At 50.5% G+C, this 27,545-nt stretch overlaps 1 protein-coding gene across 1 annotated transcript; it reads left to right on the top strand.

Moving 5' to 3' along the window:
- The first annotated feature begins 247 nt into the window (after positions 1 to 247).
- On the top strand, positions 248 to 27,026 carry VPS11 (VPS11 core subunit of CORVET and HOPS complexes). Its single transcript, XM_073585274.1, has 16 exons — positions 248 to 433; positions 979 to 1,127; positions 1,702 to 1,837; positions 2,431 to 2,594; positions 2,893 to 3,125; positions 3,221 to 3,425; positions 4,438 to 4,589; positions 4,853 to 5,039; positions 5,120 to 5,263; positions 5,879 to 6,043; positions 18,248 to 18,409; positions 18,559 to 18,698; positions 18,816 to 19,018; positions 25,249 to 25,420; positions 26,107 to 26,329; positions 26,589 to 27,026. The coding sequence occupies exons 1-16, from the start codon at positions 292 to 294 to the stop codon at positions 26,751 to 26,753; spliced, it is 2,742 nt and encodes a 913-aa protein (XP_073441375.1). The 5' UTR covers positions 248 to 291; the 3' UTR covers positions 26,754 to 27,026.
- The last annotated feature ends 519 nt before the right edge of the window (positions 27,027 to 27,545 follow it).

Raw genomic sequence — 27,545 nt, 5'->3', positions numbered from 1 at the left:
GACATTATAGCGATATTGCTAGCGATATCGCTTAGTGTGACGGGCCCTTAAGAAAAAACATTGCTGTATGTTGCCATAACAGGGGACGTGGCAAAACGAAACATCAGCGACCAGCCAGAAGTTTCTTCCATCTCCATATTAATCAGTCAGGATGTGGGCATCTTGCCCTCAGTAAAGATGGCGGCACTGCGACCGGAAAAGACCTGAGGCGTTTGGACAGCTCATCCTGTCACGTGGTACTAGTTAGGCCATGTCATGTGACCGGGCTGAACGGAAAACGAAAACAGAGCGATGGCGGCGTATCTGCAGTGGAGGAGATTCGCTTTCTTTGAGAAAGAACCGGTACGGCTGACGGGGGAGGGCGGGAAACCGCTGACAATGCCCCCGGGGCTGACGGTGTGCGACTCCGGCCGCGGCAGCCTGCTGTTCGGAGGTATCCTTTTCCTTGTGTGTGTTGTTTCTTGCTCCAGAGGTGGGGGAGGACTACTGCTCCCAGCGTGCTCTCATCTTACCGTATAACGGGCTGAAAAATGGGGGAAATGGTGAAAAGAACGAAATTTTGCCCTTGTATTTGGGCTTTGTTTTTAAGGCAAAAAGATTCTTCCCGGCGGCGACACCGGACGGTATTTTGTGGGGTTTTTTTGGTGGTTTAAAAACAAAATGAAACTTTTTTTTACAAAAACTGCCTTTATTTCCTGAGATTTGTAACATTTCCTTTTTCAGGCCTCTCCAGGGATTTGTGATGATTTGATCACTATACCGTACTCGTATTACTTCTGTACAATGACATGTAGAAAACACAACAATCTCTAGGCCCGCGGCTGAGCGCCATGGGTGTACCAAGATGGCGGCGGCGATCGGAGCGGGCTCTGGCCTATAAATGTGCGATCACTGGGGCCTTCACTCCCTCACTAAGTCCTGATTGGTGGCAGCTCTGCGCGTCGTCTCTTCATGGCTGTGTCCTTATCTGAGAATCAGACATGTCCGGCCAGATCTGGTTCCTGCCGCGCTCCCTGCAGCTCTCCTCCTTCCAGGCTTATAAGCTCCGCGTCACCCACCTCCACCAGCTGAAGCAGCACAACATCCTGGTCTCCGTAGGTGAGGATGAGGAGGGGGTGAACCCTGTGGTAAGTGCAGAAAATTGCATTTTTTATGTTTTTTTCTTTTTTTTTTTTTTTTTGTTTCCTGTTTCTATGAAATAGGTGACCAAAAACTTTTTTTTTTTTCCTTAGCATTTTTGTTATATTTGTTTTACCAACAGAATCTCCGACATAGTTGAAGTGACTTTATAATGGATCGAAAAGTGCTTATCCTGGACCTTTACATGGGACTCTACAATGGCTCAGTGGTTAGCACTGTGTATAGTGGCTCAGTGGTTAGCACTGCAGCCTTGCAGCGCTGGAGTCCTGGGTTTAAATCCCACCAAGGACACCATCTGCAAGGAGTTTGTATGTTCTCCCCGTGTTTGCATGGGTTTCCTCCGGGTTCTCCAGTTTCCTCCCACACTCCAAAGACGTACTCTTCTAGATTGTATGGAATTTAGACTGTGAGCCCCAATGGGGACAGTGATGATGATGTCTGTAAAGCGCTGCGGAATATGACTGCACTATATAAGCAAAGAATAATAAATCAGTACAGGTCTACTTTTTTCCTTCTTCCTCCTGCTTTATATCAGTTTTCAAATGTGTTCACTTTTCCCAGGTCAAAGTTTGGAACCTTGATAAGCGCGATGGAGGAAACCCGCTGTGCACCAGGATCTTTCCTGCTATTCCCGGTAACAAGCCGACAGTCGTATCGTGCATCACTGTCCACGAAAACCTCAACTTTATGGCCATCGGTAAGTACTGAACATGAGAGACTGTGGTAGAAAGGAAGAATATTTTTGTGCAAGGCGGCATTCCTCCCCCCTTTCCTCTGAAGACTTTGCATTGCTTGCGTAAGCAGTGGCATAGTTGTCTACACTGTTGTGTCCAGATTAAATGATGCATTCCTCTAGAATTAAAGTCTGTGTATCTGTTGGGACACATCTGAATCTCGTTTTTGGGAGAGCTTCCAATGTGAACCTAGATGTGGGTATTAACTCTGGAACTCACGCCTCTATTCAGCAGGGGGTTCCTCAATCCCAGCTGCTAATGTGTCTGGGAGGAAGGGGTTGCCGCTGGTGGAGTGGTCGCGGGGGAGAGAAGTGGCCGCTGGGTGGTGGGGAAAAGAGGTGGCCGCTGGGGGGTGGGGAGAGAGGCGGCTGCTGGGTTTGAGGGGGCCTTCTTGGCTGGGTGGGGGGAGGTTGGCCGCCAGGGTTGAGATGAGGAGGGGCCGCTCCATCTTGGACATTTCTGGAATATCCTGTGTACCATTAATGCCCCTTAGCGTTAGGTATCTGACTGCTTTCTTCACTATTTCATCAGTCTTTTGTCGTTTTCTTGCCTGAAGGTTTTACAGATGGAAGCGTCGTCTTAACCAAAGGGGATATAACCCGAGACAGACATAGTAAGACGCAGATCCTGCAGGAGGGGAGTTATCCAGTCACGGGCATGGCGTTCAGACAAACCGGCAAGACCACCCATCTGTTTGTGGTCACCACGGAAAGCGTCAGGGTAAAATAATTTCCGTCATGTTAGTCATTTGTCTCCCTTCTTTCCAGCCTTCGTTCCTGGCCTATTTGACCATTGTTCCGGGAGGGGATTGGGAACATGGCCGTCAGAGGGGGCGCTCATCTATAGGGGGAATCATATGAGGCCGTCCTTTCTCTCCGAAGCCTCGATAATGACAGAGGATGTGTGCGTTATGCCTTGTGCTGACCTCTCGGCTGCGATGGCTCACCTCGGCCATGTGCGCAGAACGAGCAGAGCTTCGGCCTCTCCATATCTGTGACTTTGGATCCTTTTCTTTCAGGCGTACGAGCTCAGTCAGAAGGATTACCCTTACACAGAATTGGACTCTCACGGCTGCAGCCTGCGCTGCTCCGCTCTGTCCGACCCTTCCCAGGACATGCAGTTCATCGTGGCCGGCAATGAGTGCGTGTATCTCTACCAAACAGACGAGAGGGGACCCTGCTTTGCATTCGAAGGACAGAAGCTGATAGTGCATTGGTATCGCGGATATCTCGTCATTGTCTCCAGAGAAAGGTATGAAAATAAAACTCTAAATGGGCATCGAAAATGCAAAAATAAATTGATCGTCTGTGCTAATGTCATGTGTTGCACATTTTCCCTGATTACAGATCGGATTTTGCTGGACGTGCAGACAGCCACACAGCCGACAGGCAGACGCTGACCATCTACGACCTGGGGAACAAGTTTATCGCTTACAGCTGTGTCCTCAATGATGTGGTGGACGTCCTGGCCGAGTGGGGTTCTCTCTATGTTCTCAAACATGATGGAGTCCTGCAGGCGTTACACGAGAAGGACACGCAGACCAAGCTGGAGGTGCGCAGATATTCTCCTGGAGCAGAGGGGGCGACTCCTGTGGGAACAGGATCCACTATAAACTGCTGCATTATTGTGACCGCGGCAGTCATTCTAAGAAGCAGATGCTGTTATGGACACAGGAGGTAGATTGGAAAGTCCAGGGGGTTCTCTGACCGGACTGAAAGAATTTGATGGGATAGATGATAAATGTGTGAACGCTGGGGATTTAGCTGCTGACACCCCCAGTGATTCCCAAAACACAGGCCCAAAGTTGTTTGTGGATGGAGAGCGGGGGCGACCAGCGGGTAATGGGGAGCAGACCATTGGGCGCAGGCGCTGGGGAGGGGACCAGTGGGCCCTGGAGAGGAACCAGCGGGTCCTGGAAAGCGCTGGCATGACCAGTGGGTGCAGGCGCTGAGGAGCGTGGGTACACAGTGTGTTCTCACTACTGTTCTTTTAACACAGGGGTACTGGGACCCCTCCGCTATCATGTGGAAAGTGATATGTTTATGGGACAACCCCTTTTAATGAGCCTGGTATCATTGTATTGTCTTTGTATATGGATTAGACTTGCCTGTCTCCGCCTCCTTCCAATAGGATGGGATATTTCTGGGATGTGCAATCACTTCCTCATCTCTGTGGAGTCTTAAAGGGGTTGTCCAGTCTTTCAAATAAAAAATCAGTAAGATGCATGGATAGCAAAATAATCAGGCATAGTCCCCTGTGGCGATTGCTCCGATGGTATCTGCCGGGGTCGGAAGTGATTGCGTCCTATTCTGCAATAACCTGATCGCAGAGGCATGTGATTGGCTGTAGTACTCAGGTGACTAGAATGCGGCATTATCGGAAGTTTCTGTGGGTGATAACTGTTGGAACGGGGTCCATACGTCTACTGGGACCCCCCACTGCCAGGCCAGCTGTGCAGACCGCCAGACTTGATTAGATGAACACTACGCTGTATTCACAATGTGATTTTGCTTTCACCCAATAGCCGGAGTTGCAGAATAATTTTTTTTTTTTTTTTCTTCAGATGCTCTTCAAGAAGAATCTGTATGTTATGGCCATATCTTTGGCGAAGGGTCAACACTTGGACAGCGATGGGCTGTCTGAGATCTTCCGGCAGTATGGAGACCACCTGTACAGCAAAGGAGACCACGATGGAGCCATCCAGCAGTATATACGGTATCTCATCTCTTTCTTTATATAACCAGGACCACTCGCCTAAGCCACATTTAGGGGGGCCGTGATCAGGGTAGGGTGCTAATTTGGGGGCCGTTGATCCATCGCCACGATACAATTTCATGTAGCTGATCATTTGCTGTGGCACAAACATTGATATCTGTCACAGGAAAATGGAAAAAAAAAGTTATGGCACTTGGAAGAAGAGGAGGGAAAAAAACCCCACATTTGCCGTTGCTTAACCCCTTGTATCCTTTCTCCATTAGAACGATTGGGAAGCTGGAGCCTTCCTATGTCATTCGGAAATTCCTAGATGCCCAGCGCATTCACAACTTGACGGCGTACCTGCAGGCCCTGCATCAGCAATCTCTGGCCAACGCCGATCACACCACACTGCTGCTGAACTGCTATACCAAGCTGAAGGACAGCGCCCGCTTAGAAAAATTCATCAAAGTAAAGCCACACATGTTTCAGCCACATCTCACCTGCACGTAAGGATATAAAATAATTGTTTTTTCCATTTTTGCTGCCAGGCGAGTGAGGGGGAAGTCCATTTTGATGTGGAAATAGCAATTAAAGTTCTTCGGCAAGCTGGCTACCACTCGCATGCCCTTTATTTGGCAGAAAAGCACGCCCATCATGAATGGTACTTGAAGATCCAACTGGAAGACATTAAGGTGACTTCATAGTCTTGTCATATTATTTATGAAGCATAATGTCTTATATATATTGACTTCTGCCAATAGCCTTTGACACCCTCTAGTTTCTGTCCTCCTGACCAACTGGGCATCTTCTTGGGTATTTTATAGATCCCTATGTTGTCAATTTCTCTGTATACCCGAACATGTGCTGTGTATATATTTGGTCTCTTCAACTAACCCCTTTTTACTTTTTTTTTGTATATAACTATTTTGTATACAATTGTATCTCCAGTTGCTTTTGATACTTTGTTCACCTAGTTTAGTGTTGTAATTATTTTCTACCTCTTCTTTTGCAGTATGGTTTGAGCAAGACCTAGGATTAGGTCGAAACGTAACCATATAATACTCACCTTTTGAATATTTCTTTTTTGTTTGCGGTGTTTCATTATTTGATTTATTGGAAAAATCTCAGATGAATTAAAAATCATAGAAAAAATTTTTCTTCAAAGACTCTTTTGCAAAGATTATTTATTTTCTGAGTGCGACTGTCCATCCATTTACTTTCATAGTCTCGTCCACAAAGGGACAGTATAATATTGGTTATGGTGATGAAGATGTGATGCAGCTTTCCATGTTTTGTTTCTCTTACAGAACTTTCAAGAAGCTCTGCGCTACATCGGACGTCTCCCCTTTCCTCAAGCAGAGAGCAATATGAAGTGTTACGGGAAAATCCTCATGTACCACGTGCCCAACGAGACCACCCAACTGCTTAAGGAGCTCTGCACTGACTTTCCCCAGTCTGGTGGAGGGAGTAGGGTAAGATATCAGCGATCTTCTGCCCACAGGCATAGTTAGGTGTAAAAGAATAAACTGTGTTACTCATCATACCCAGGTGCAACATTGCGTCTCTGCAGCGGTTTTGTCTTGACGGTGCTGCAGTTAATCAGCGAGCTCATATCACCTATATCCGCTGAGCTTAGTGAATGGCTGCAGCGCTGTTGACGTAACTGGGGTGGTGTGGGGACAGTGCTGGACCAGGGGAGGTTCGATGTGACTTCAATAATGCAGCCTGGGGTGGTGTAGGGGCAGCACTGGACCAGGGGAGGTTAAGCAGAGCTGCTCCTCTTGTGGTCTGAGAGCCACGTTCTAGGTTTTCTCTATCGCTTCATTGAGGGACACAGAAACCATGGTTGTATGCTGCTGCCACTAGGAGGCTGACACTATGTACTGAGAAAGGTTAGCTCCTCCGCAGTATACACCCCACCAACCGGCACTAATTTTGTCAGTTTAGCTTAGTGTCAGTAGGAGGTGGACATGGGTCTTTCATTAGACCCATATCTACCTCAGTGTGCGTCGTTTCCTTTCAGGTTTCCGGAGGGATACAGAGTGAATGGTCGCATCTGTAGTCCCACAAAGAGACTATGAGTACGGCGTGTACTGCCACCCCATATCCTAATAGCCCTCCACAGCAAGACCAAGAGCCTACACGGGTGCGTGTCAGCGTTCCAGACTGGTCCTCGTCCCCTATCTCCCACCCACTTGCCTACCAGAGCCTGTCGGTTTGGAAGAGGCGCGGACATCCCTCTACAGGAATCATGAACGCTGGATGATGAAGGTACCTTCCTTCCCCAGGTTTTGCTCAGAAGATGGAACAGGCAGAGGGTAACTATGGGGCCCCTGAGTCACATTTCTCCCGATCCCACTCCTCCCAAGGCAGATCCTCCAGGTCCAGAACTGGACGATCCACATCGGCAAGTTCTATCAACAGAGCTCCGAGACGCCTTCCCAACTGGGCGGCCGACTCCTTTTCTTCAGAGACGTCTGGCTTGCCTCGGTGGAGGACGCTTGGGTCAGGGAAGTTGTATCCTCAGGATACAAGATAGAGTTAGTTTCTCGGCCCCGGGATCGTTTTTTCGAATCTCGACCTCCAAAAGACCCCGCCTTAGTTCTGGGTTTCTTTCCATCCATCGCCTCTCTTCACAGTTCCAGGGTGATTGTGCCCGTTCCCAAAACAGAACGATTCTCAGGGTTTTACTCAAACCTGTTTGTAGTGCCGAAAAAAGGCGGCGCGGTCCGGCCCATTCTGGATCTCAAATTGCTGAACAAAAGGGTCTGCCTGCGACATTTCAGGATGGAGTCCCTTCGTTCAGTAATTGCTTCCATGGAGGCGCAGGAATTCATGTGCTCAATAGACATTCAAGAGGCCTATCTGCATGTCCCCATCTTTCCCGGGCATCAGAAATTCCTGCGTTTCGCAATTCATCAAAACCACTTCCAGTTTGTTGCCCTGCCGTTCGGTCTCGTCACCACGCCCAGAGTGTTTACAAAGATCATGGCGGCGGTGATGGCTCTGTTGAGGATCAGAGGCCTCGTCCTCTTTCCGTACCTCGACGACATTCTAAGGCCTGTTTCACACATCAGTTTGTTCGGTCAAAATCCGCTAAAATGGCGGATTACAGATCCGTTCCTATACTGACCACAACGTTTGGCACCGGACCGTTATTTTAACGGAAGAATTTTAAAGGAACCGCTGCCTGGGGAAGGAGAGAGAGAGAGAATTTTTCAGCCGCCAGAATAGAATTTAGGGTTAAATTTGCGGCTGAGTGAAGTCTTTCGGGCATGCGCAGTGAGAAATGCGGATCCGGCCGCCCGAAAAAACGTTGCATGGTCCGTCCGAGCATGTCGGCGGACGTAAAAATTTTGGCGGATCCGCAAAAAAACAGATCAACGGATGGCCATCCGTCAAGATCCGCCAGTAATGCATCTCAATGGGGGAAAAAACGGATCCGCCAAGCAAAATGGCGGATCCGTTTTTTTTTGCAAAGCGGCGGATTTTGAAGTTTAAATACGGATGTGTGAAACAGGCCTAATCAAACTCCATCTTTTCCCCAGGCTCTCGAAAGTCTAACCATCGTTCTCGACACCCTGTCCAGGTTCGGGTGGCTCGTCAACAAAAGGAAATCCTGCCTTGTTCCGACACAACGTCTTGTGTTTCTAGGCTTATTGTTCGACACCCGTCGATCGAGGGTCTTTCTTCCCGAAGACAAGATGATCTCTCTTAGACGGGATGTACGATCGCTGCAGAGCCCCCAACTTCCATCCTTCCGGTCAGCCATGAAAGTCTTGGGAAAGATGGTGGCGACGGCCGAAGCGATTCCCTATGCTCAATTTCACTCGAGACCGCTTCAACAGGCCATTCTGTCTCGGTGGAACAGGTCTCTTTTCCCTGGATCGTCCAATTCGCCTCTCGTCCCGGGTCAAACAGTCCCTCAATTGGTGGCTGACGTCACCTCTCATTTCACTAGGCCGGTCATTTCTTCCGATTCACTGACAGATTGTGACAATTGATGCCAGCCTTCTCGGCTGGGGTGCGGTGTTTCGCAATCAGACGGTTCAGGGGCGGTGGTCGACTAAAGAGTCAACTCTGTCGTTCAACGTCCTTGAGATACGGGCGATTTATCTGTCTCTCATTCACTGGGAAAGGCTTCTTAGAGGTCTGCCGATCCGGATTCAGACAGACCATGCCACAGCGGTGGCATACGTCAACCACCAAGGGGGGACACGGAGTCCCTCGGCACTAGCGGAAGTGTCCAAGATTCTTCACTGGGCAGAGGTATCAGTCCCAGCGATATCCGCAGTGCACATTCCCTGTTGGACAACTGGGCCGCCGATTTTCTCAGCCGAGAAGGCCTCGCGGCGGGAGAGTGGTCCTTACATCCGGACGTCTTCCATCAGCTTTGCCGTTGTTGGGGGACTCCGGACATAGATCTGCTGGCGTCTCGCCTGAACAGGAAGGTCCCTCAATTCGTATCCAGGGCCCGAGATCCTCTCGCAGTGGGCGCCGATGCTCTGACCATTCCATGGTCTCAGTTCAAGCTCCCCTATCTGTTTCCTCCCCTTCCTCTTTTTCACAGCTATTGAAGAAAATCAATGTGGAAGGTGTACCAGTCATTCTCATCGCTCCAAATTGGCCCAGAAGGTCTTGGTTCGCGGACATCGTCAACCTTCTCGCGGACGCCCCCTGGAAGCTTGTCTCGGGGTCCAATCTGACACCCCAATTTTCTGCCGCTCAATTTAACGGCATGGCTGTTGAGACCGCGGTTCTGAAACGGTTAGGTTTTTCGGATCGGGTTATTCACACCATGATCCGTGCTAGAAAGCCATCGTCTTCCAGAATTTATTATCGTACGTGGAAGGCCTATTTCACTTGGTGCGAGGCCAATGACATTCCGCCCATGTCCTTTTCACTCCCTTCTATCCTAGATGCAGGCCTTGCCCTCAGCTCTTTAAAGGGTCAAGTCCCGGCGCTTTCCATTCTTTTCCAGAAGACGTCCTCCTGACCGCAGGTCAAGACCTTTCTTCAGGGGGTAGCTCATGCGGCACCCCCGTACCGCGCTCCTGTAGATCCATGGGAGCTCAATCTGGTCCTGGAGGCTCTACAGGGATCTCCCTTTGAACCTCTCAGGGAAGTTTCCCTATACCTTCTCTCGTGGAAAGTAGCCTTTCTGGTGGCCATCACCTCCATCCGGCGCGTGTCGGAATTGGCGGCCCTTTTGGTAATCCACCAGGATAAGGTGGTCCTGCGGCCCACGCCTTCCTTCCTTCCTAAGGTGGTATCTACCTTCCACCTAAACGAGGACATTGTTCTTCATCATTCCAGATGGTGTGTGGAAAGGACAGCCAGCCTCCAAGGCTACTATTGCTCGCTGGATCAGATCGGCAATTCTGGAAGCTTACCGGGTCAAGCATTGAGTGCCCCCTCCTGAAATTAGAGCTCACTCTACCCGGGCAGTGGGTGCCTCCTGGGCGGTGCGCCACAGAGCTTCCGCGCTGCAGCTTTGCAAAGCGGCAACCTGGTCTTCGATCCACACGTTTGCCAAATTTTACAAGGTCCACACCTACGCTTCGGCGGACGCCAGCCTAGGCAGAAGGATCTTGCAGGCGGCGGTGGTGAGTTCTCAGACCTAATGGAAGTTTGCTTCTCCCTCCCCAGGGACTGCTTTGAGACGTCCCATGGTTTCTGTGTCCCCCAATGAAGCGATAGAGAAAACAGGATTTTTGGTTGCTTACAGTAAAATCTCTTTCATAGAGCCTTTATTGGGGGACACAGCACCCTCCCATGTTCTGCAACTCCTGTTCTTATGTTTGTTGGTTACAGTTGAGTTGTCTGTTCTGTTTTCACTCTATTTTGTTACTTCTCCTATTGCTTTCTCACTAACTGATGAAATTAGTGCCGGTTGGTGGGGCGAACCTTTTTCTGTAGATAGTGTCAGCCCCCTAGTGGCAGCAGCATGCACCCATGGTTTGTGTCCCCCAATGAAGGCTCCGAGAAACAGATTTTACGGTAAGCAACCAAAAATCCTGTTTTCTCCTATGCCTCATTGGGGGACCCAGGACCATGGGTGTTATGCTGCTGCCACTAGGAGGACACTAAGTGAACACAGATTAATTCCTCCTCTGCAGTATACACCCTCCCGCTGGCTGAGATTGAACCAGTTCTTGCTTAGTGTCTGTAGGAGGCACTTGGTCTGGTTTCTGACCCCAATGTTTTTATTTTCAATTTTTTTTTTTTTTTCTGTAAATTTTTATTTTTAATAACGGAGTGAAGGGGGAGACGGATCCTTTCAAGAATCCGTTCTCCCCCGAACCACCAACAGGCGGGAACACTGAGTATATCTCTCCGTATCCTCTCCTGCGACGACTGGGGCATGCCTGACCTCACTTTGGGGTGACAGTTCCTTCATGGTCCTGATCTCCCCACACCTATAAAAGGCGAGCACATGGAGTGTCACCTTCATGTTCCTCTTCGGGGCCCAAACCCATAGCTTGACATCTGACGGGGTTCGGTGTTGCACAGAGGCCCCCATCTAATAGCTTCCCACAGCCCCATGGCCTCAGGTAAAGACTAACGAACAGAAGGGTCCTCTCCATCCCCCTGTATATAGGGAGGATGGATTGAGGTATATACCTTTAAGAGCACAACTCCGGCTCTGCTGCATCACCTCTGTAAGTATGAGGCCTACTGACAGCACGTCCCTCTACATGATCCTCCGCAACGGAGGGTGCGGGTCCTGGTCCTTGGGGGGAGGGAGCGCTGGCCCGATGCCAGCGACGGTCGATCTGTGCCCCGTCGCGGCCCCCTTCTTTTCAGCCGGCGCGCATCGCCGGCGGGCTTCAGAAATTTAGCTCCCAACTTTTAGCCGGACTAGGCCGCAATTTGCATGGTGCCGCCCACCGCCAGAGCTGCCGCCCACGTTCCTGGTGCTTCTCGTTCTGAATGAGAAGCGCCCTTCTAGTCTTGAGGGCCATGATGTTTTATGCAGCCTGTTCTGTGACGGCTGTGGGGGCACACTGACTGACAGCGCCACCAGCACCGCTGCAGGGACCGCCAAAAACTTTCTGCGGATTAAGACCACCGACTTCTCCCCTGGGGACACAGGAACAGGACCTTGGGTAAGCTGTATTCAGCCTTTGGAGGAGATCTTAACCCCTTCTCTGCGCATGCTATACGCCTTCTCTGCACCTGCAGCCCATACTGTGCCTTTAACCGTTAGGGGCACACTAAGTCTCAATCTAAGGAGTCCAAAAAGACTAACAGAAAAAGTGTTTGTTTTTTTACCTCATGTGCCACTTGCAATACTGCCTTGCCCCGTGCTCATATTACTCCATTATGCACGGGTTGTGACCCGGACTGTGCCCAGACGCCAACCGCTGCCGCCACCGACCCTATTGAGTCTTGTCCCCCTGAGTGGGCTGTGTCCCTGTCTCGGTCTATGGCTTCCCTGGCCAAAGCAATAGACTCTCTCCGGGGGCCCTCTTTAAGTCAGAACGTCACTTTGTCGACCGCGGAGGACTCTGGCGATGGTTGGGAACCGTCCACCAGCAGGGGTCGTACTCAGTCAAAGGGGGCTCAGGTCTCTAGAAAAAGGACCCATGACGCGTACCCCGATCATGCTCGTGCTTCGGCGTCTGCGAATTCCATTTCTCGCTCCCCATCTTCTGAGGTTTGCAGCGCACATGACTCCGAATACGTGTCTGATGCGTCTTTAGTCCAGGATTCCTCGACTTATCAAGAGACTCTTGATTCTATAATTGAGTCGGTCAACAAGATCCTGAGGGTGGACAAGGAAAATATGTCCGCTCTGGAAAACGTAGTGTCATTTAAGAAGACTAAACGTTGTTGTGAGTTCATTTTCTCCTTCGTCACTGAGGTCTGGTGAACTCCCTATTCTGGTGAAGGAAGGTAATGAGCCTGATTATCAGGCACCTGAGTCTAATGATGATGACTGGCTGAGTGGAGTCACGGACTGGATATAAGGCTGCTGACGCCCTTCTGCCCTGCGGGTGATTTCTCTGAGGACTTCTAGGAGACCAGTCTGATTCCTGCTCCTCTAAAGCTAAGTTTTCTGCTTTGCCTGTTAGCATTTGTGTTTTGTTTTTGTTTGCCTTGCTTTTCTGGATTCTGCCATTCCCTGCTGGGGTGAGCTGAATCTCCTTTTGCCGGTTGCTCTGTCTTCAGAATATTCCTGAGTACTGACATAGCCTTTTTGAAGCCTAGCGTCTTCAGGGCCTTTTTCACTGTCAGTTTGTTGGCTCTTATTTTCATAGGGTTTTTCACGGATTGCAGACAGCAGCCTTCCTGTCCTTTCCTATCTAGTTAGCTTGGGCCCCGTCTTTGCTCAGTCTATCTTTCTGTCTGTGTTAGTGTTCTTTCTTCTTGCTTCACCGTCATTATATGTTGGGGGCTGCCTTTTGCTTTGGGGTCTGCTCTGGGGCAGTTTAGATTTCCCTTTCTGTCTTTAGGCTATGTAGTCCTCCGGCTGTGATCGAGGGGTCTAGGGCATCGTAGGAACCCCCCACGGCTACTGCTAGTTGTGTTGATAGGTTCAGGGGTCTGCAATCCGATAGCTGCCAACTTCTCTGGTTTTCTGGACTTGGCTAACATTTCTGTTTTTGCCTCCTACGGTGACTCATTCATAACAAAACGTGTTCACAAAGTATTTACCAATCATCCTGAGTTTAAGGACATTGTCCAGAAACACAGGTACCGGCCAGATAAACTGTTCATGGGTTAAAAGCCTATAGAGTCAAAATACCCTTTTGGTCCAGATCTAATGAAGGATTGGCTACAGTCCCCTTCAGTGGATCCTGCCGTATTGTGTCTTGCATCCAAAACACTCCTATCCTTGTCTGACGGTTCCTCAGTCAAAAACCACACTGACCGTCAAATTGACTACCTTTCTCGCTCAATCTTTGAGGCTTCAGGAGCGGCGATCTTTCCATCCTTTGCCGCTACTTGGGTGGCTAATGCAATGGTCGCTTGAGCAGAGGTGTTAACAACAACCATTCATGACAGCAATCTTCCCCCGGAAGCCGCCAACCTCGTTAGTCAGATAGCTCAAGCCAGGGACTTCGTAGTTAACGCTTCGATAGATGCGGCCAATTGCTCTGCACAGGCGGCTGCAAATGCAGTCTCCATCAGAAGGGCCCCTATGGCTCCGAGAATGGCGAGCAGATTCTGCTTCCAAGAGATCGTTAACCTCTCTGCCTTACCAAACTGGTCGCTTATTTGGACTGAAACTGGACAAACTCATTTCTGACGCTACCGGAGGGAAGGGTAAATTTCAGAATCAACAAACGCCTCGGTCTGGTCCTTTTCGCAACAATTCCAGTTGGTCCTCTACAACCTTCTCTTCTGGATCAGGACGGTCTCTGTGTGGAGACAGAGGTTCCCAGGTCTCATACAGACCTAACTGCACCTGGAAATCCAGGCCAAGGACGTCTGGATCTAAGTGAGCCAGATCCCTTAGATCTTTTACACAATGACTCGTTGCGGCATCCGGCGGGCACCGACAAAGTAGGCGGCCGTTTACTTTCGTTCCGTCAAGCCTGGCTCTCGGTCGTCCAAGACATGTGGGTCAGAGAGCTGGTGTCCTCCAGATACAAAATAGTTTTCTTCCCCTCCACAACACGTTTTTTCCGGTCTTCTCCTCCCAAAACAAAGACAACAGCTTTTCTTCAGGCAGTACATGTACTGCAAAGGGACGGAGTCATTCCGGTTCCTCAGGACGAAAGGTTCAAGGGTTTTTACTCGAATTTCTTTGTGGTTTCTAAGAAGGACAGAACGAAGCGGCCCATACTGGACCTAAATCTGTTAAACACGTTTGTCAAGGTACAGCGGTTCAGAATAGAATCTCTCCGCTCAATCATCAACTCCATGGAAAAAGAAGAGTTCCTAGCAGCCATCGACATCAAAGATGCTTATCTTCACATCCCAATCTTTCCTCCCCATCAACAGTTCCTACGCTTCGCGGGGAGCACTTCCAGTTCGTTGCCTTGCCCTTCGGCCTCGCCACCGCCCCCAGAGTCTTCACCAAGGTCATGGCATCTGTCATGGCCATTCTTCATACTCGGGGACTGGTGGTACTTCCGTATCTGGACGATCTACTGATCAAAGGGCAGTCCCTTCAAGCCTGTGAGGAGTGCGTAAGTATAACGGTGGATACACTTTCTTGCCTGGGCTGGAAAATAAACTTCGAAAAGTCTTCTCCAGTACCGGCTCAGCAAATTTCCTTCTTGGGAATGATACTGGCCACTTCCCGTGAATTGGTTATTCTCCCTCCAAAAAAGGCCTTGGCCCTACAACAGGGAACACGGATTCTTTCCTGCCCGGTTCCTCACTCCATACGTTTCAGCATGGGGATTCTGGGGAAAATGGTAGCAGCGATAGAAGCGGGTCCCGTTCACTCAGTTCCATCTCCGCCCTTTGCAACATGCGCTGCTGTAGGCTTGGGACAGGAACCAGTTCTCTCTTGAACGTCGGTTCCATCTGTATCTGCAGGTCAGGCAGACCCTCAGGTGGTGGACGCTGAAGTCCTCCCTGAACCAAGAAAGGCCCTTTCTTCCAGTACGTTGGTTAGTGGTGATCACCGACGCCAGTCTTCTTGGCTAGGGCGCAGTTTTTCGCCGCCACGCGGCACAGGGTCGTTGGTCCGTTCCAGAGTCACGTCTCCCCATCAACATCTTGGAGATACGAGCGATCAGGCTGGCCCTACTGAGTTTTCATCATCTCCTCGCAGGTCACCCGACCAGGATCCAATCCGACAACGCCATTACTGTGGCGTATATCAACAGTCAAGGGGGTACCCCACAGCAAGACGGTCATGCACGAAGTGAATCACATCCTCCGTTGGTCCGAGACCAACCATTCGGCCATCCACATACCGGGTGTAGAGAATTGGGCGGTGGACTTTCTCAGTCGCCAGGGCCTCGCCTCGGGAGAGTTGTCTCTTCATCCGGAAGTCTTTCAGCAATTTTGCCGTCGCTGGGGGACTCCGGACGTGGAACTCATGGCTTCAAGGCTAAACAACAAGGTTCCCCAGTTCATTGCCCTATCACACGATCCATTCGCCATCGGAGCAGACACCCTGGTGCTGCCGTGGCATCGGTTTTGACTCCCATACTTATCCCCCCTTTCCCCTTGCTCTCAAAGGTCATCAAGAAAATCAGAGCAGAGGGGGTACCAGTGATCCTGGTCGCGCCGGGCATGGTATGCTGAACTAGTTAAACTTGTCGCCGATGTTCCTTGGCGATTACCAGATCGCATGGATCTTCTTTCGCAGGGTTCGATTTACCACCAGAACTCTGGGGCCCTGTCTTTGACGGCGTGGCTGTTGAATCCTGGATTTTAGCCCAAGCTGGATTCTCTCATGAAGTGATCTCCACCATGATTAGTGCTAGGAAGCCTTTGTCCATGCGCATTTATCATCGCCCCTGGAGAACCACCTTCTTATGGTGCAAGGCCAATGGACGATCTCCTCTGGTGTTCTCCATCGCTTCCATCTTGGATTTCCTGCAATCCGGATTAGACGGGTCTCACGCTTAGTTCGCTCAAAGGACAAGTTTCAGCCTTGTCATTTCTATTCCAACACAAGATTGCCACCAGGTTACAGGTGAAGACGTTCATTCAGGGAGTTTCCCACGTGGCGCCTCCCTATAAAGTGCCGTTGGAATCGTGGGATCTTAACTTGGTCCTCAGAGATGCCCCTTTTGAACCACTGCAGGACGTATCACTAACCTTTCTTTCTTTCTTGGAAGGTGGTTTTCCTAGTGGTGATTACGTCAATCAGACGAGTCTCGGAGTTGGCGGCTCTATCCTGCCGACCTCCGTTCCTGATTTTTCATCGACAAGGCAGTCTTGAGGACGTCCCCGTCTTTTCTGCCCAAAGTTGTTTCTTCCTTTCTTCTCAATGATGAAATTGTTTTGCCTTCATTCTGTCATTGCCTTCATTCTGTCCGGCACCAGCCCATCGTATCGAGAAAGCTCTTCACACTCTGGATGTGGTTAGGGCTCTTAGACGGTACATCTCGCGGACAGCTCCCTTGCTTCCAGAGGGGCATAGGAAGGGTCTAGCCGCTTCAAAGGCCACACTAGCCAAGTGGAGTCGCTCAGCTATTCAGAAGTCCTACCGTGCAAGGGGCACACCTGTCCCAGCAGGGATTAAGGCGCATTCTATTTGGTCAGTGGCTGCCTCTTGAGCCATTCGGCACCAGGCGTCAGCAGAACAGGTCTGCAAAGCTCTTGGCAGACGCATTCTGCAATCGGCAGTACCACAGCTGTAAGCCAGTGTTACATGGGGTATTAGCAGTTGTGTTGCTCCCCACCCAGGGACTGCTTTAGGACGTCCCATGGTCCTGTGTCCCCTAGTGAGGCGTAGGAGAAGTAGGGATTTTTGTGTACTCACTGTAAAATCCTTTTCTCCGAGCCAGTCTTTGGTGGACACAGCACCCACCCTGTTAGCTTATTGGCTTGTTGTTTTGTTCTTAGTTTTTTACATCGTTTATTGTTCTTTGTTTAAAACTCCTACTGCTTTGTTACCAAAAGTGGTTTAATCTCAGCCAGCGGCAGTGTGTATACTGCAGAGGAGGAGTTAATCTTTCTGTGTTCACTTAGTGTCCTCCTAGTGGCAGCAGCATAACACCTATGGTCCTGTGTCCTCCAATGATTGGCTCGGAGAAAAGGATTTTACGGTGAGTACACAAAAATCCCTATTTTACAGCCCACATATCTGTAGTGTTTAGTTGGAGCCAGGAAAGTAGTTACTTCACTGGTTTGGATAAATTCATTTCTGAAAATAAAGTCCCTCTTATATATCATCTCTCCAAGCCTTTTTTTTTCTGTAGGGTGTTATATCTTAAATCCTCAGCCTGGCCCTTGAGCCGCACAGTTGCCTCCTTTTAAGTCTCTGTGTGGCTTCCTATTTGTTAGCAGACCCTTGTTTTCTGGTTGTCGCTTCTATCCTACAAGGGTCTAGGTTGGCCATTCTTCCTGCTGTTTTCCATCTGGTCTGCCAAAGGTCCTTCCTATACTGGAGAGTGCCCCCCAGACCATCTCAAGTTCTTTCACGTCTCTCCACATCAATCCTTTTTGAAGCTGAAAGCAGATCTCTCCTTTTGTGATGTCCAGGTCTTAGTCGTGTGGTCATCTGTCCTCTAGCGTACAGCCACTATTTGGTCTTCTCTCCAAAACTTGATGTGATCATCGGCATTCTCAGATATTTTACCAGACACAAGTTTCTGCAGAAAGCTGGGGATGAGATGTTAAGAGTTGAAAAAAATGTTTTGCAGGACCCTTGTCCAGGAGCCTCATGAGTAGTCTATGGCCAGAAGACCAGAGCCCTGTGAACCACCTACTACCTGCAGCATCCCCGGTGCTTCTCCTGATTCATAGGCCTCTGGACTTCATGGTGTTGTGGTGTGTGACCCATGACATCGATCGTGCTGAGCAGATCAGAAGAGGCAAAAGGATGCCATCGGGTAGGAGGGATCAGGTCTGGGGGCCATGGACTACTGATGTGGCTGCTGGACTAACATTTTTCTTAACCCTAGGTTCTGTTTTTTTTTTTTTTCTTTGTTTTTCTCTCCCATGAGGATTATCATGGTCGTCTCCAAACTTCAATGATACAAGCGAGATAAGGAGAATTTTACAAATGAGTAACAGATCGTATGTTTGTCTTCTAGGCAAACCCAGAAGAATTCATCCCAATATTTGCCAACAATCCCTGTGAGCTGAAGACGTTTTTGGAGCACATGACGAAGGTGCAGAGTGATTCCCCCCAAGGTGTTTATGACACTTTACTCGAGTTGCGTTTACAGAACTGGGCACATGAGAATGACCCTCAGGTAAGGACCGCGGGGCTGCTGTTATTCTTTGCTGCGCTTCCTCTGAATTCTAACATTTGGAAGTTTAGGCTTAATGGCGGCAAATCTTCGGAAGCCCATAGTGTTACATGCACTTGTGATACAAGTAAATCGCTGTCGTTCTCTCACAGGCAAAGCAGCAGCTCCAGAATGACGCCATGACTCTCCTGAAGAGCGGACGCTTTAAGACAGTGTTTGATAAAGCCCTCGTCCTGTGCCAGATGCATAATTTTCAGAAAGGAGTGCTGTATCTATACGAGCAGGGCAAGCTGTGAGTATATAATGCGCACACAGCACTACGAACTGTGTCACTTGCGTCACCAATAGCGCAGGTCTTCTACTTCCCTGATTTTTTTTTTTTTTTTTTTTTCTCCCCCCGTTTTCTTAGCTTCCAGCAGATCATGCACTACCACATGCAAAATGATCAGTACCAGGAGGTAATAGAAGCCTGCAAGCAGTACGGGGAGCAGGAGAGCTGCTTGTGGGAGCAGGCTCTCAGTTACTTTGCACGCAAAGAGGAAGACTGCAAGGAGCACATTGCCACAGTATTGAGGCACATTGAGAGCAAGAACCTCATGCCTCCATTACTGGGTAAGTCACAGGTAATTCTCATTTTGGTGAAACTTTCTTTCTCGTTCGCCTTATTGGGGGACACAGAGACCATGGGTGTATGCTTTGCTGCCACTAGGAGGCTGACACTATGCACAAAAAAATGTTAGCTCCTTCTCCGCAGTATACACCCCACCGACCGGCACCAATTTCCTCAGTTTAGCTTAGTGTCAGTAGGAGGTGGACACGGGTCTTTCATTAGACCCATATCTACCTCGTCGTGCGTCGTTCCTTTACAGGTTCTACGGAGGGATACAGAGTGAAAAGTCACATCTGTACTCCCACATGGAGTCTGCGAGTACAGCGTGTACTGCCACCCCGTATCCTTGCAGTTCTCCGCGGCAGGACCAGCCAGACGGACGCCGACACCAAGACGTGCCAGCGACTCCAGGGGTCCTTGTCGCCAGTCTCCTTCCCACTCGCCTACCAGAGCCTGTCGGTTGGATGAGACGCAGGACTTCTTCAGACCCAGGTAACGGATCGGGAATGGGTGAGTATAGATTTTTATTACCTGGCTGCTCATTCCCGGCGGACAGGGGGCCTCTTCAATGGCACAGGGATGCGGGCGCTCGCAGTCGCCCTACATCTATAGGCACACCATGCTCTTTTTTGCTGGCCCCGCATTCCCCCCCCCCCCCCCCTCCCCCTTTCTGGGGACAGGGAGCACAGGGCCTTTTTCCTTTCCTCCCCTTGAGAGCGGCTTGCGGCTGCGGCGTCCCCTTCTTCCGACCTCCGCGCCGACCCCCTGCTGACAGGCGGCCGCCGCAACTAATTTAGGCCCCGGCTTCACTTCGGGCCTACCGCTGCATCGCGGCCACGCCCCCCGCCCCTTTCTTCTAAGCGGGCTTCTCTCCCGCTCTTCCCAGGCCCTCCCACCGCCTGTCCTTCACCTGCCCAGCCTGCTATTGGCTAGAGGGCGGTGAATTTTAACCCTGCAATGTGCTCCGCCCTCCCTCCTCTCCTGTACGCGCGCTCTTTCTCAGGCAGGCGCCATTTTACCAGCCTGTTAGCCGGACACCAGCTCGTCACCGGATCATCTTCTGCCAGCTGGTTTTTTCCTTCAGGAGGTCTATCGGCCGGATTTCGCTCTGACCTGCATCCACTGACAGGTCGCAGAGCATCGCTTCTGGGGACACCGGACCGTGAGTAGCTCTGCACTGCAGACTGACCCTTCTCCGCCCTCTGTCCCCCAACCTTCCGGCATTACCTCAGCTTTTCACTATGTCTACCTCTAAGTCTGATCGTACCCGCTCTACTGCCCACCCCTGCACTTTAGTCAAGTTCTTTGCATGTTCTTCGTGCAATCGCAAACTTCCAACAGGCCAGTCCACTCCCCTCTGCCTGGATTGTAGCAACCCAATTCAGCCTGCCGCCGTCCAGGAGCCATCTACGGCTCCAGGTGAGAGTGAACCCCCCCATGCCTGGCTGGGCCTCCTCGCTATCTCAATTAGTGGCAGACCTCACCAAGGTGTCTCAGTCCCTGGTGGCCGTTCTTGATAAGTTGCCCCTGGACTCTTCAGCAGGGCCAAGCAGGTCCCAAATTGTTCCATCTGAGTCAGCCAGCGTTAGTCGCAATAGACCCAGGCAAGATGCCCAGCCGGATTCCTCTCCTCGTCCCTTCTCACCGCATAGCCCTTCTCAGCAGCCTCCCTCTTGGGCCTCCTCTCCCGAGTCAGGTGAAGCGCTTTCGGACAGGTCATCTGAGGGGATTTTAGAGCTGGATTCAGACCAGGATGCAAACATTAAGGTCACAGTGCAGAACCTCATTGCAGCGATCCATCATACTTTCGATATTGCTGACTCCCCTGCGAAATCCTCAGATCAGGAGGTTTCGTTCAGACGGGCAGAAACTCCCTCCAGGGTTTTTCCTTTCCATTCCGAGTTTGGGAAGATTTTTACCAAGGAAAGAGAGGATCCGACCAGACGCTTTCAAAGAGGAAAACGTCTAGGCGTACTCTACCCATTTGCTAAGGAGCTCACGGACAACTGGTCGGCCTCTCCCTCGGTGGATCCGCCTGTGTCCAGGCTTTCCAATAACACGGTTCTCCCGCTTTCAGGCGTGGCGTCCCTAAAGGATTCTAATGACAGGATTATAGAATCCCTGGCGAAGTCTGCCTTTGAAGCGGCTTCAGCGGCTGTGTGCCCAATCTTTGCTTCATCCTGGGCAGCAAAGGCCATAGCCACGTGGGCAGACGACCTTCGTCAAGGCGTCTTAGATAAGGCGCAACCGGAGCGTTTGGCCGATCTCGCCAATCAGATCTCCCATGCTGGGGACTATCTTCTTTCCGCTTCCTTGGATGCCGCATCCTGTGCAGTTCAGTCGTCAAGCAACGTAGTTGCAATTCGACGTACAGTTTGGCTAAAGGCCTGGCAAGCGGACTTGTCTTCTAAAAAGTCCCTCACTAACCTGCCTTTTCAGGGGGTGCGCCTCTTTGGGTCCCAATTGGACCAGATTATTAAGGACGCAACCGGAGGCACGAGTTCACTTCTCCCTCAGTCCAATCCTCGCAGACCTCCACTAAGGCGTCAGTTTCGACCCTTTCGGACTTTCCGCCGTTTCAATACGGCGGACAACTACTCCAGCCAACAGAGACCGCAGGCTCGCCAGGAGAGAAAGAAAGTTTCCTTCAGACCCACTCCTTCCTGGCGATCCCACTCTTCCCAGGGCAGACCGTCCAGATCTGGATCTGGACGGTCTACTTCAGCATGACTATCGTCGGACACGCGAGGCGCCTTTCCAATTGGGAGGCCGACTTCCTTCCTTCAGGGACGTTTGGCTGGCCTCCGTAGAGGACGCTTGGGTCAGGGAGGTCGTATCCTCAGGATACAGGATACAGTTCGTCTCTCTCCCGCGGGATCGTTTCTTCGAATCCCGGCCTCCAAAGGATCCAGCCTTGGTCCCGGGGTTCTCTACGACTATCGCCTCTCACCTCAGACAGCACCACTACCAGCTCGTCGCACGGCCCTTCGGTCTTGTCACCGCTCCCAGACTCTTCACGAAGATCGTGGCTGCGTTGATGGCTTTGTTGAGAGTCCGAGGTCTCGTTCTTTTCCTGTACCTAAACGATATTCTGATCAGGGCTCCCTCATTTCAACAGGCTCACCAAAGTTTGTCAATCGTCCTGGACACTCTTTCCGATTTCGGGTGGATCGTCAACAGGAAAAAGTCCTGTGTGGTTCCTACCCAAAGCCTGGTCTTTCTAGGCCTTCTGTTCGACACTCGTCTGTCAAGGGTCTTTCTCCCACAAGAGAAGATTCTCTCTCTGCAGCAGGAAGTACGATCGCTGCAGATCTCACGATTCCCGTCCCTCCGTACAGCCAGGAGGGTCCTGGGAAAGATGGTGGCGGCGATAGAGGCAGTTCCCTTTGCCCAATTTCACGCCAGACCTCTCCAGCAGGCCATTCTGTCGAAGTGGAACAGGTCGCCTCGGTCCATGGATCGCCCTGTACCTCCTTCTTACCGGATCAAGCGGTCCCTCAACTGGTGGTTGTCGTCACCTCTCATTCTATCGGGTCGATTCTTCCTTCCCATTCGCTGGCAGATAGTAACCACAGATGCCAGTCTCCTCGGTTGGGGTGCAGTGTTCCGCAACCACACTGTTCAGGGTCGATGGTCGGATCGGGAATCGGTACCGATCAACATTCTGGAGATTCGAGCTATCCATCTTGCTCTCGATCACTGGGAAAGGCTCCTCAAGGGACTGCCGGTACGGATTCAGACAGACATCGCCACAGCGGTGGCATATGTCTACCGCCAAGGGGGAACACGGAGTGTCTCAGCCCTGGCGGAGGGGTCCAAGATTCTTCGTTGGGCGGAGATTTCCGTTCCGACAATTTCCGCGGTGCACATTCCCGGCGTAGACAACTGGGCCGACGATTTTCTCAGCTGCAAGGGTCTCGCGGCGGGAGAGTGGTCCCTCCATCCGGAGGTGTTTCATCTGCTCTGTCTTCGGTGGGGAACCCCGGATGTAGACCTCATGGCGTCTTGCCTCAACAGGAAAGTCCCACAATTCGTGTCCAGGTCTCGGGACCCTCTGGCAGTGGGCGCCGACACCCTGGCCGTTCCTTGGTCCCAGTTCGACCTTCCCTACCTGTTCCCTCCTCTGCCTCTTCTTCCCAACCTGTTGAAAAAGATCAAGGCAGAAGGAATTCCAGTCATTCTCATCGCCCCGAATTGGCCCAGAAGGTCTTGGTTCGCGGACATTGTCAACCTTCTCGCGGACGCCCCCTGGAAGCTTCCAGATAGAACAGATCTGCTGTCTCAGGGACCGATTTGCCACCCCAATTCTCGGCCGCTCAATTTAACAGCGCGGCTGTTGAGACCGAGGTTCTGAAACGGGCAGGATTTTCCGACCAGGTAGTTCAGACCATGATCCGAGCCAGAAAGCCATCATCTTCCAAGATCTACTACCGTACTTGGAAGGCCTATTTCACTTGGTGTGAGACCAATGACATCGCGCCCATGTCCTTTTCGCTCCCTTCAGTCCTAGCGTTTCTTCAGGCAGGATTAGATGCGGGCCTTGCCCTCAGTTCCCTGAAGGGTCAAGTTTCGGCGCTGTCCATTCTATTTCAGAAAACATTGGCTTCCCGTCCTCAGGTTAAGACCTTTCTTCAGGGCGTGGCTCACACGGTTCCGCCGTACCGGGCGCCCGTGGATCCATGGGATCTTAATCTGGTTCTTGAGGTTCTGCAAGGTCCTCCCTTTGAACCCCTCAGGGATATTTCCCTTTCTCTCCTTTCTTGGAAGGTAGCCTTTCTTGTGGCCATCACCTCCGTCCGGCGCGTGTCGGAATTGGCAGCTCTTTCCTGCCGCTCCTTTTTTCTGGTGCTCCACCAGGATAAGGTAGTTCTGCGGCCTCCGCCCTCTTTCCTGCCAAAGGTGGTGTCCTCGTTTCACCTCAACGAGGATATCGTGCTACGATCCTTTTGTCCGTATCCAACTCATCCCCGAGAGCGGTCCTTGAACAAGCTGGACCTGGTTAGGGCGATAAGAGTCTATCTGTCTAGGACGACTTCCTTGCGAAAGACAGAGTCTCTTTTCATTATCCCTGATGGGGCGCGGAAAGGTCACTCGGCGTCAAAGGCCACTATTGCTCGCTGGATCAGATCGGCAATTTTGGAAGCCTACCGAGTTAAGCGTCGCGGAGCCCCTCCGGGGATCAGGGCCCACTCTACTCGGGCAGTGGGTGCCTCCTGGGCGATGCGCCACAGAGCTTCCGCGCTGCAGCTTTGCAAAGCTGCAACATGGTCATCGGTTCACACGTTTGTGAAATTCTACAGAGTCCACACCTACGCTTCGGCGGACGCCAGCCTAGGTAGACGGATTCTGCAGGCCGCGGTGGTGAGTCCGCTGGCCTGATGGAAGTTTGTTTCCCACCCCAGGGACTGCTTTGGGATGTCCCATGGTCTCTGTGTCCCCCAATAGGGCGAACGAGAAAACAGGATTTTTTGGGTTGCTTATCGTACAATCTGTTTCTCGGAGCCTTCATTGGGGGACACAGCACCCTCCCATGTTTTACAACTCCTGTTCTTATGGTTGTCGGTTGGTTACAGTTGAGTTGTCTGTTCTGTTTTCATTCTGTTTTGTTACTTCTCCTACTGCTTTCTCACTGAGGAAATTGGTGCCGGTCGGTGGGGTGTATACTGCGGAGGAGGAGCTAACATTTTTTTGTGCATAGTGTCAGCCTCCTAGTGGCAGCAAAGCATACACCCATGGTCTCTGTGTCCCCCAATGAAGGCTCCGAGAAACAGATTTTACGGTAAGCAACCCAAAAAATCCTGTTTTTTTGCTTTCGCGCTCACTAGCCTGCTTGCTCACTCACTTGCTCGCGCTCACTTTTTCTCCTCCCAGACCAACTAGATGCAGGTAGTGGTCACAGGCCTCATCCAGCTATGTCCAGCATATGTAACCACCCTCTGTATACAGCTGTCTCTGAAGGCAATATTGGACAAACGCCACTTGCCCCATCTGCCTGTTGCCAGGGAAGCTTGGTTTTGCCCTGGAGTACCCCCTCATGCTGCCAGTACCGGGCCTTGAGGACCACATATATACAGTTTATGGCTTTGATATCCAGATTCTTAACCTTGCATAGGTTCATCCAGCTTTGATCTTGCAGCTTGCGATCTCCCCATTCCTTATGTACATTTCTTCCCGCCGTATATTTCGGTGCAGCAGGAGATGCGTCTCGTGCAGTAATTGGCTTCTTTTCCAGTGGTGCAGACCCTGGCACATAACTCCACTGCCACCCTGTCTGTGATCAGAGACTACCTGATCAACAAAATGCAGAAACTGAGTCAGCAGTCGGAGGAGGACGAGAGGACAGTCCAGCAGTACCGGGAGGACACCGCTCGCATACGGCAGGAGATCCACGAACTGCGGAACAGGTAAGAACCAAATCTGATTGCAGGAATCCAGGTTTGTATGTGCGGACCTAACGCTGGGAGCCCCGTGTATTCTGAGGGTAAGGGAGCGTCCTCTTAAAGGGGTTGCCCCAGGGAAAGTAAATATTTATTTTAACATGTTCACAGGATAAGTGATGAATGTGTGATCAGAGAAGGACCCTCATGATCAGTGGGACCCCACAGATCACATATTTATCACTTGTGGAAACTTGATTTTTTTTTTTTTTTTTTTTAATCTTTTCCTTTTAAAATGTGTAGAAAAACAAACTGCGCATTGCATACTCTCCTCAAGTCTACTCCCCAGTCTCTGATGTTTGGCTGCAACCAATCGCTGTGGATTGGCTGCAGTGTTACCGATGTGATGTTACATCTGCAGCCAAACAAGATTTCGGGACAGCGGTGGAGACTCAGAGGAGCAGTAAAGCTCAGTTGGATTTTCTACATCTAAATGAGTCTGTGAGCAAAACTTTGAAAGTGGACAACTCCCTGTAAGCTGCAGTACACCTCCCACTGCTTGTTTGTAGTATTACAGCTCAGCAGCCGGTCTCTGATCACTAAGCAGTAGATATTCTGCAGCCTTTGAGCTGGCCTCATGGGGATTAGATCTTTTTCCAATCATTTTGGAGCACTGGATGGACCTGTGTATATTTGTATTTCCCATCTTTAAGCCCCAAGATCTTCCAGAAGACCAAGTGCAGCATCTGTAGCAGTGCGCTGGAGCTGCCATCCGTACACTTCTTGTGTGGCCATTCTTTCCACCAACACTGCTTTGAGAGCTACGCGGAGAGCGACTCGGACTGCCCCACCTGCCTGCCCGAAAACCGGCAAGTCCTCGATATGATCAGGGCTCAGGAAGAGAAGAAGGACCTGTACGACCACTTCCAGCACCAGGTCAGGTCACCACCATTTATTAAATATAATTTGCACTACTTATTGTATGTGGTTGGTTGGGTTCATAAGGGAATGCCAAACGACGCAAAATAGTTTAAGAAATATTCCCCGAGTGCTTTTTTTTTCTGTTTTTGGGTCTTGTGTTTGAATGTAAGATTTCAGGTGACTACAGAACATTCATCTGTTGTGTAAAAGACAAATACAGGATGAAAACTTTTGTAAACCTGATTCACGAGTAACGTTTTTTTTTTTTTTAAAGTTAAAGTGCTCCAATGACGGCTTCAACGTGGTGGCAGAATACTTCGGCCGCGGTGTATTCAATAAGCTGACATTGATCACAGATGCCCCCGTGGGGAGGACAGCCGCAGCGAAGGATGCAGGACTGCAGCGAGACCTTCTTATCAACACTCGAAGAAATGTGTAACCCACCAACACTGCATGTAACGTCGCAGACGTACCGGGGGTGGGCATTGGGGTTAACCGTAACCCTCACCCTCATGAATGTTCCTGGGAGCCAGATTACTGGACTATGAGCTGAAGGCAACAGATACTCTGATAACTAATGCAGTCATTGTAATAAGTCAGACGGTGTGCTTGTGGCTCGTGCCATGCCTGCTCTGTAAATACGGTTATTTGCACAATTGTGAAACACGAGAGTAAAAACAAATAAAATCCAAGTCAAGATGTACAACTAAAATGCCATCTATGTGCTCAATCTGTCCCTAAAATGGGGGGGGGCGTCATGGGCTCAGATCTGTTAAAAGAAAATAAAATCCATTTACCTACTGGCATCAGTCTCAGCAAAACTGCTTATCTGTGCAAAGGAGGGTTGCAGAGGTTTTGCTCCTCATCAGCGCACAGTAGGATTCACATCGCCACAGATGCTGGTTTGCATGTCTCGCATATATTGTGACGTGACTACACATGGGGGCCACTTATGAGACAGGAAGGGGGATTGTTTTCTAATGACACATGAATATAAAACACTAAATGCAAGGCTAATTGTAAAATAAAATGCAAGACTTCATTAAGTAGAAGAGTCACGAGAGGACACAAGATGAGATGGGGACAACCTGGATTCACTATTAAGTGCTGCACTATGCAGCGGATACACACGTAGCCAGCAGGTATCACACAGATATGGTGGACCACTGAGCGTGCAAAACGTAGGAGGGAAGTGTGAGGTCTAAGGGGTAACGTTTCTCCTTGTGTAGAG

Source organism: Dendrobates tinctorius, unplaced genomic scaffold (assembly GCF_039654945.1).
Source record: "Dendrobates tinctorius isolate UK_male_01 unplaced genomic scaffold, ASM3965494v1 ptg000086l, whole genome shotgun sequence".
Taxonomy (NCBI): domain Eukaryota; kingdom Metazoa; phylum Chordata; class Amphibia; order Anura; family Dendrobatidae; genus Dendrobates; species Dendrobates tinctorius.
The sequence above is the reverse complement of the archived record's forward strand: the minus strand, read 5'-3'. Positions and strand labels throughout refer to the sequence as shown.

Bases quoted from the DNA above. Each gene is read 5' to 3' on its own strand.
- VPS11 (XM_073585274.1), top strand. From the start codon at position 292: ATGGCGGCGTATCTGCAGTGGAGGAGATTCGCTTTCTTTGAGAAAGAA. The intron at 4,590-4,852 runs GTATCTCATCTC...TTTCTCCATTAG, and splicing joins GCCATCCAGCAGTATATACG to AACGATTGGGAAGCTGGAGC. The intron at 19,019-25,248 runs GTAAGTCACAGG...CTTCTTTTCCAG, and splicing joins CCTCATGCCTCCATTACTGG to TGGTGCAGACCCTGGCACAT.